The sequence below is a fragment of the Cebus imitator genome, unplaced genomic scaffold (genome assembly GCF_001604975.1).
Source record: "Cebus imitator isolate Cc_AM_T3 unplaced genomic scaffold, Cebus_imitator-1.0 Scaffold944, whole genome shotgun sequence".
NCBI classification, from domain to species: domain Eukaryota; kingdom Metazoa; phylum Chordata; class Mammalia; order Primates; family Cebidae; genus Cebus; species Cebus imitator.
The window spans coordinates 187,859-197,007 of record NW_016108259.1 but is presented as its reverse complement, the minus strand read 5'-3'; the positions used below and the strand labels follow the sequence as shown (position 1 = coordinate 197,007).

General features: G+C 49.5%; 1 protein-coding gene and 2 pseudogenes across 1 annotated transcript; 1 reads left to right on the top strand and 2 right to left on the bottom strand.

Annotated features, from left to right (window-relative positions):
- Positions 1-4,124: 4,124 nt before the first annotated feature.
- Positions 4,125-5,414, bottom strand: LOC108298378 (annotated as a pseudogene).
- Positions 5,415-5,440: 26 nt separating this feature from the next.
- LOC108298377 (activating signal cointegrator 1 complex subunit 2-like) lies at positions 5,441-7,618 on the bottom strand. Its single transcript, XM_037735759.1, is given in 2 exon segments — positions 5,441-6,382; positions 6,385-7,618. Coding segments are annotated over 2 exon segments (2,133 nt in total). The 5' UTR covers positions 7,577-7,618; the 3' UTR covers position 5,441.
- Positions 7,619-7,722: 104 nt separating this feature from the next.
- On the top strand, positions 7,723-9,142 carry LOC108298356 (annotated as a pseudogene).
- Positions 9,143-9,149: the final 7 nt, after the last annotated feature.

Sequence of the window (9,149 nt, the reverse complement as noted above, 5' to 3'; positions counted from 1 at the left end):
ATTAGTTCAACCATTGTGGAAGACAGTGTGAAGATTCCTCAAGGGCCTAGAAACAGAAATTCCGTTTGACCCTGCAATCCCATTACTGGGTATATATCCAAAGGATTATAAATCATTCTGCTATAAGGACACGTGCACATGAATGTTCATTGCAGCGCTGTTTACAATAGCAAAGACCTGGAACCAACCCAAATGCCCATCAATGATAGACTGGACAGGGAAAATGTGGCACATATAAACCATGGAATATTATGCAGCCATAAAAAAATGATGAGTTTGTGTCCTTTTTAGGGACATGAATGAACCTGGAAACCATCATTCTCAGCAAACTGACACAAGAACAGAAAATCAAACACCACATGTTCTCACTCATAAGTGGGTGTTGAACAATGAGAACACATGGACACAGGGAGGGGAGCATCACACAGTGGGGTCTGTTGGGGGGAAATAGGGGAGGGACAGTGGGGGATGAGGAGTTGGGTAGAGATAGCATGGAGAGAAATGCCAGATATAGGTGATGGGGAGGAAAGTAGCACATCACACTGCCATGTGTGTACCTATGCAACAATCTTGCAGGTTCTTCACAGGTACCCCAAAACCTAAAATGCAATTTAAAAAAAAAGAAAGCGATATAATTCTGAGAGATGCCACAATATGGTTTATCCTTGAAAACATTCTACTAAGTAGGATAAACCCGACAAAAAAGGACAAATATAGTAGGATTCCACTAACATGAGGACCTAAGACAGGCAAATTCATAGACAGAAAGTAGAACAGAGGTTACCACTGTTCTAGGGGGAGCCAGGAATTGGAATAGTTGTTTAATGGGTACAAAGTTTTAGTTTGCAATGGTGAAATAGTTCTGAAAATGAATAGTGGTGATGGCTGCATTGTGAGTATATTAATGCCAATAATGGTACACTTAGAATGGTTTAAAAGGTCAATTTTGCTGTGTATATTTTCCCATTAGAAAACCACCTTAGAAAAATTAATACACATGATGGAATCAGTTGTACACCAGTAAAAAAAATAGTAATTTTTCTGGCATTAAAATAGAAAAGGATTTAAGACACAAAACACACTAACCAGAAAAGAAAACATTAATACATTTAACCATATTAAAATTAAGAACTTCAGACTGGGAGCAGTGGCTCAATGCCTATAATCCCACCACGCTGGGAAGCCAAGGTAGGGAGATCACTTGAGGTCAGGAGTTCAAAACCAGGCTGGCCAACATGGCGAAATCCTGTCTCTACTAAAAATACAAAAGTTAGCTGAGTGTAGTGGTGCAGTCCCAGCCATTTGGGAGCCTGAGATGGGAGGATCATCTGAGCCTGGGAGGTGTAGGATACAGTGAGCTGTGATTGTGCCACTGCACTCTAGCCTGGGCAACAGAGCAACACCCTGTCTCAAAAATAAAACAAAACAAAAACAGGAAAACCAACCAAACCAAAAACTAAGCACTGTGGATTAGGAATGAATGATTTTTCATCTTTATACTTTGTGTGGGTCAGGTATTGCCTTCATATAGTGCACATTAGAATATATTTATTGATTGGTAAATACATAGATGAACTAATAGATAAAAAATGATTATATATACACAAATATCAGACTGAATGAAAACTTATGAAAAATTTAAAAATTTTTTTAACAATTATTGTCTATTTCAAAATAACAAAAAAAGTGGAATTGCAATGTTTCCACCATAAAGAAATGCTAAATGCTTGAGGTGATAGATAGCCTGATTGTCCTGATTTTATCACTACACATTGTATACTTGTACCAAAATATCACATATACTTTGTAAATGTGTATTAATACAACTATTATGTATCTATAATCATTAAAATCTTTTAAGAAACAAACCAAAGAAATAAACCAGTTAAAAATGGGTCAAAGATTTTAACACCACACTAAAGAAGATATGCAGATGGAAAATAAGCATATAAAAAGATGCTTCACATCTTATGCCATCAAGGAAATGCAAATCAAAATAATACTAAGATACCACTATACACCTATTAGAATGGCTGAAGTCCAGAACACTGACACTATCAAATGCTTTATTATTATTATTTTGAGATGGTTTCTGTCTTGTTGCCCAGGCTGGACTGCAGTGGCATGATCTCCGCTCACTAAAACCAAACCAGTCAAACCAAAACACTAAGCACTGTGGGTTAGGAATGAGTGATTTTTCATCTTTATATCTTGTGTGGATCAGGGTGTTTCCTTTGCCATGGTGCACATTAGAATATGTTTATTGATTGGTAAATACATAGATGAACTAATAGATAAAAAGGATTATACATACATGAATATCAGACTGAACGAAAACTTACAAAAGAGAAATTTTTTTGATTTTTAAATTTTTATTTATTGTTATTATTATTTTGAGATGGAGTTTCACTCTTGTTGCCCAGGCTGGACTGCAGTGCGTGATCTCGGCTCACTGCACCCTTCACCTTTCAGGCTCAAGTGATTGTCCTGCCTCAGCCTCTGAGTAGCTGGGATTACAGGCACGTGCCACCACACCTGGCTAATTATATTTTTAGTAGAGACAGGGTTTCACCATGTTGGCCAGGCTAGCCTCGAACTCCTGACCTCAAGTGATCTGCCCGCCTTGGCCTCTAGAAATGCTGTGATTACAGGCATGAGCCACCATGCTCAGCCATATTATTATTATTTTTTTTCGAAATGGAGTTTCCCTCTGGTTGCCTGGGCCAGAATGCCACAATGTAATCTCGACTCACTGTAATCTCCGCCTCCTGGGTTCAAGCGATTCTCCTGCCTTGGCCTTCTGAGTAGCTGGGATTTCGGGTGCATGCCACCAAGCCTGGCTGATTTTGTGTTTTCAGTAGTGACAGGTTTCACCATGTTGGCCAGGCTGATGAACTGACCTCCGGTGATCCACTCACCTCAGCCTCCCAAAGTGCCTAGATTATAGGCATGAGCCACTGTACCAAGTCAAGAAATGCTTAATATTCGGTTTATTTAGATCTCATTTTTCCTTCAAGTTTTAATAACAGAACTTTTTCAGGAGGCATATATGTATGCTGATATGTGATGTGTGTAGGATTTCTGTTGAGATGAGAAGTCAGAATCGTTTTGATCCATAAAACTTACTGTAGCCAAGAACTTAACATTGTTATTTCTAAAGGAAAATCATCTTCTAGTTTCTTAATTTGTTTTCCTCTAGTTGCTGAGCTAAAACCTGAATTAGGCTGTAGACTCCCCATGCTGGGTAAGAATGGAGAGAGCAGAAAACCAAAACTGTAGGCCTGAAGAGTCACAGGTTCCATTACACTCCAACCCTCATGTGTTTTTTCCACAGGGAGCCTTTCCAGCTCGTTTGAAGAAGGTGCTGATTGTGGGGGCACCCATATGGTTCTGAGTGCCCTATTCCATCATCAGCCTCCCCGTGAAGGACAAAGTCCGGGAGAGGGTAAGGCAAGCTCGCCCTTTTCTGTTTGGAGGTGAATAGATACATTCTCATCTTTACCAGTGAATTCCTACCAATTAATTTTCTACCTTCAAAAAATCTTCCTGGCATGTCTCCTAGAGCACGTTCTGTCTCTGTTAGTGCATTCACTCACATTATCTACCTGCTGCATTAGTCAGCTCATACAGACTTCCTCTCTTACTGTCCTACCAGCTTCTTGAAGTTCGAAACTAGACACAGTTTATCTGGCTCTCACTTTCTCTAGCACCTTGCATAAGATGGTACTGAAGGAATATCTCTTGCAGGTAACTTAGGGATGGCTACTACTTCCAAAGTGTTTCCCAGTGCTGCAGAGCACTTTATTATTTAGCAGCTTGTAACATAACTGCATTAGCTGAACTGGCATTTGGATTTGTTCAGCTGGAAACATCAATCCCTTTGACCACCAGGGTTGTGGAGGGGAGTTTTTCATTATGTCTCTTTCTACATTTATTCCTGGCATTGTTTTCTCAAAACATCTTGTTTCTTCCCAATTTTAAATGCATTTGAAATTATCTTAATTCTGGGTTCAGCGTAGTGGCTCACACCTATAATCCTAACACTTTGGGAGGCCGAGGCAGGGAGATCACTCGAGGCAGAAGCCGGAGCAGGTCGCGCTCCTCCAGAAGCTGTTCCTGGTCCCGGTCCAAGTCGTACTCCCCAGGAAGGAGATGTCAGTCACGGTCCAGGAGCCCCACCCCGCCATAAGATACTGTCTTAACTGCCATGCTGGTAACACTAGGACTCTGTGGTGCTTTGCTTTCCTTAGACGTCACGTCAAGTTCCACCTGCTGGTGCTCACAGCTCCTTGGTCACCTCCTCCAGGGTGTGGTAGTGGAAGTAGTCTGCATCCAGGGAGTGCAGGAGGGAGGCGTGCAGGTGCTGGCTGCCCTGGATGAACTGCTGCATCAGGCTCAGCTGCTGCTTCAGCCTGTCATGTAGTGCCAGTACGGCCAGGCTATAGGTGGTCAGGGCTTCTATTGCGTCCGCGCTGATAACATGATTGGCGATGGGCGTTGGGTCCTCGTAGGCACCTTCCAGGGCAGGCCCCATGGCTGCCATGCCGGCCACCTTGGTCCACTCGTAGGTGAAGGTGGGATCGGGTGTCTGCACAGCTGTGTCCTTCACAAGGACTCTTGTCACGTGCCTGCCTGGCGTTTTCCTAGACTCGGCTATTTGTGGAAGGTCTGTCTTCACACTGGAAGAAGATTCAGACAGAACGTCCAGTGTTCTGTCAAGAAACTTCCTGGAACGGGCAGTTGGCTCAGATGCCGTCAGACTTGGAGAGTTTTCAAAATCCTCAGAATAGGCTGAGCTGACTGTTCACCATGGGGGCTTCAGATGGCAGCTGCATGCTGGAAGCGCTGTCCAGCTGGACGCCAGGAGCCGAGCTGGCACTGAAATGCTCTGAGACCTTGCTCTCATGCCCCTCTGCAGAGGCGGGCTTTTCCCACAATGCCCAGCTCCTTGCCTGGGCAGGCCTCGGGGCATCCTGCCCAGCAGATGCCTCGGCTCTGAAGATTGTGCCAGCTGTTTTTTCCCTGTGAGCACTTTCCTCTTCCTGTTCCAGATCCGAGTTCTCACGGACAACGGGAGCCAGATTGTCAAGCGATAAAATATTTATTCTGAACTCGTCGAGGCTGTCATCAGCACCTTCTGAAACTGACTCATCTACAGGCTCAGTCTCACTCCCTCCAGGGGAGGACCCAAGCTTGATGTGCCCCATCTTTAAAGAAACTGATTTCAAAAAGGCGCCTGTGATGGAAACTGACGGCATGTGGGAGGCGGTGTCATCGGAAACGTGACTCTGCGAGGACTGTGCTCTCGAGCAAGCGCTGTGAAGGGTCCTGTCTGCTGCTAGGGAGGTTGGCAGGTATGATGTCTGAGAAGGCTTTCAACTGGAGAGCTCCACGCTGGGTACAGTAAATGCTTTTTTTATTTTTTTCCCATGGGCATATCTTCATTTGAAAGGGTCAAAAATTTTATTAGCAGGCCTTTTTCTGTTTTTGAACATACAGGTTTTCTGCTGTCCAGGGTAATGGAGAAGTAGTATCTTGTTGACCGAGGTTTGGGGTGCTTGCCTTGGGGCTCCATCCCCATCCCTTTCCTGCCAGCGCACTGGGGGAAGGCGCCTGTTTGCCAGCCCTATGGATTCTTCCTCTGTGGGATAAGGCACTGTGTGTTCTGCAGGAAGGCGCTCATGGCTGGCTGGTAGATGAGAGGCGGCCTTCTCAGGGGATGCAAAGCTGAGGCTGTTGAGGGGTCGAGTTGATCTTGGGGCTCTGGCAGGGGGGCACCTGGTAAGGAGGCTCCAGGTGATGGGAGCGCGGCCTGGAGAGTCTGGCGCCGCTGCCTCCCCGCTGGCCTTACACCAGCCCTCAGGATGGATCATGCCTTTGCTCTTCTTGTGGTTGGCCGTGGTTCTCCGGCTGTGGTTGGCTCTTGTCGCCTTGTTGGCTTCCTTCTTCCTGCATTCCTAGGTTGTCTCATGGCTCTGCCCATGGCCCCTGGGGCTGCCAGCCACTGCTGTTGAGCTGTCATGCCGGTACCCTTTCTTGGCGAGAGAGGCAATGCGCCTGGCTTCTGCCTTCTCTCTCAGCACTGCAGGGTCCTGCATGAAATGGTCAGGCTTGGGAGCCTCCTCTTCCTCATCGTCCCCCTCCTCCTCCTCCTGCCCTTCTCTAGGCACTTTGGTTCTAAGCCCCTGAGGGATGGTGAATGGCCTGCGGCTGATGAGTTTGTCATCTGCATCCGCATCGTTGGTGTCCACCTGGTTGCCATCGTATGTGTCATCATCCTCATCCTCATAGTAAACATTGTGGTAGGGCAGGCTCTCACCTGGCTGCAGTAGCACCTCCTCCACCACCACGCTGTACTGCTCATGGCACTGCCACTGTGCGCCACTGTGTGCTTGTCATTCAGGAAACTCCGTGTGTTCTCCTCCTTCCCAGTGCTCTTGCCCTTGTGCACCCACCTCAGGTCTACTGCGTCCCTGCTAAACATGTCAAACTCATCATTATGGAAGACGTTGTGGTGAGATGTCAGCAGGGGTGTCTGGTCTGGTTTCATTTCTCTGCCTAGGTTGTGGTCCAGCTGGGTGAGGGTGGGGGCCATCTGCTCCTCCAGGATATTGTTGATCACCTGCTCTGTGTCATAGTGGTAGTACTCCAGGCAGGCCAGGATGAAGCCCTCACCAAGGTCTGGCAGCAGGTCCTTCACCTGGGAGATGAGTGAGTCCAGCTCCACCCCACACATGATAAGGCCCACAGCCGCAGCTGCTCCCATGCACTCCTCTTCCTCCGAGTTCTCTGGATGTGATGATGCTTGACTGACTGCGTCTGCCATCACCGTGACCCCATTAGGCTCCTCAGTCACTGATGGGTCTTTAGCATCTGTGGCTTTCCATCTGTCCACCCCTTCCCATGCACTCTCGACTGCCTGGAGGATGTAGGCAGTCCATGTCTTGTCCAAGACTGACGAGGTCTGCTGCAGCAAGCTGATGTCTTCGGCCACAGGGAAGAGTGTATCATAGTCCCAGAGGAACCTCTTCTCCTGCAGCAAGGAGCTGAAGGTCTGAAGGAACTCTTCAATGAAGCCCTGAGTGTTGTCACAGCTGCCTTCTAGGATGGGAAGGAGGCATATCTGGTTCAGGATGATGTGGAAAATCTCCATTAGCTTCTTCCTGGAATGGGAGAGCCTCTGCCACAGATCACCTAGTAGCTTGCTATCTTCAAGCTTCCTCTTCTTAATTGCAGACTCCATTTCAGGAATTGCTGCTTCATAGAAGGAAGCTAGTCTGTGACGAAAGTTGTGCTTCTGGAAGGTCTGGCAAGCCAAAGGGAAGATACCCAGAAAGGCCCAGAGTGTGGTGCAGGTGTCACAAAGGTGGAGAACAATGTCCTTTAATTCCAGGAGAGGCATGTCATTGGGGGTCAACCGGCCCCTCTCCTCGAGCTTCTGGGGTGTGCTACTGGCCCCATCCCCTTGCAAACCACAGTGCTGGAGGATATTGCTGAAGACCTGAAGGGTGGTAGGCATGGTTTCATCTAGGTCATTGCAGCAACTCGGCTGCTGTGTAAAGATGTTTCCTATCATCTTCTGGAGCAGTGGTGAGTTGCCTTTTCCAAAGAGCACACAGCGGTCCAGAATCTTTGGAATGTCAAAGAGGAAATTATTTGTAGAGGATTTCTCTAAATGCAGAAGGGGAAATGAAGTGATCTTTGGATTACTTGTGAGTGGACATGTGGAGGAAGGGAAAGAAGTATTTTAGGAACCTGCGGCTGCAGATGGCCATGGAGGAGAGCAAGAGGGAGACGGGGGCAAGGAGGAGTCATCTCTCATAGATCTTGCTGACGTCTTCACAGCCCCAGCTCCTCCCCCGACCACAGACCCCTGGGGGGCCCCAGCACCCATGGCTTCTGCCACCCCCATGGCTGCCCCCACCTCTGACCCCTGGGGTGGCCCTTCTGTCCCTCCAGCTGCTGATCCCTGGGGGCTTCCAGCCCCCACATCAGCCTCTGGGGACCCCTGGAGGTCTGCTGCCCCTGCAGGACCCCCAGTTGACCCTTGGGGTGGGACCCCAGCCCCTGCGGCTGGAGAGAGGCCCACGCCAGATCCATGGGGAAGCTCTGGTGGTGGGGCCCCGTCAGTGGACCCTCCGCCTCCGATCCCTGGACACCGGCCCCGGCCTTCTCGGATCCCTGAGGAGGGTCACCTGCAAAGCCCAGCACCAATGGCACCACAGCTGGGGGCTTCCACACGGAGCCAGACGAGTTCTCCGACTTCGACCAAATCCGAATGGCCCTGCTGACCCCCGGGAGCAGCGCGGGGGAGCTGGAGCTGCTGGTAGGAGGGGTGCTGGCCCGAAGCCCTGGGGCGTTTGACCTGAGTGGGGTCAGGGGATCTCTGGCCGAGGTTGTGCGCAACCCGCCACCTGCAGCCACGCCAACTCCCACGCCCCCAACCCGGAAGACACCAGAGTCATTCCTGGGACCCAATGCAGCCCTCGCCAACCTGGACTCGCTGGTGAGCCGGCCAGGCCCCATCCGCCTGGAGCCAAGGCCTCCAACCCCTTCCTGCCAGGCGGAGGCCCAGCCCCAGCCCCTCCATCACCAACCCCTTCCAGCCCGCACCCCCCGCGATGCTCACCTTGAACCAGCTCCGTCTCAGTCGTGTGCCTCCTGTCGCTGGATTGCCACCTGTATACATCTCTCCCCTTGGTGGGGGCCCTTGCCTGCCCCCATGATGCCCCCAGATCCCCCAGCCAACACTAACCCCTTCCTCCTATCATCCAGGGCAGGAGGGGGACCTGGCCCCACCGGGCCGCCCCCATTCCGGCTCTCTGGGAGATCAGTGTTATGAGTGCATGTGAAATGGGGGTGTGCCCTCCCAGTGCCCTTCCCCGTCCTGGGGCCCACTCACACTACACCCTCTTCCCTTTCCCACCCTGCCTCCCGGGAGGGAAACTGGACATGGGGCCTGGGGAGGGAGCTGGCCAGAGGAAGACCCTTTCCCGTGGCATTAGAGGGGGAGGGGCGGCTGGGGCCCCACATGTTCCCCTCCCTCAAATTCCCAACCCCAGTCAGTGTTTGAGCCTCCTCGTTCCCCTCACACAACCTCGGTGAACCCTTGGTGATGATTTTGGCGACTTTGGGAATAAATGGCACTC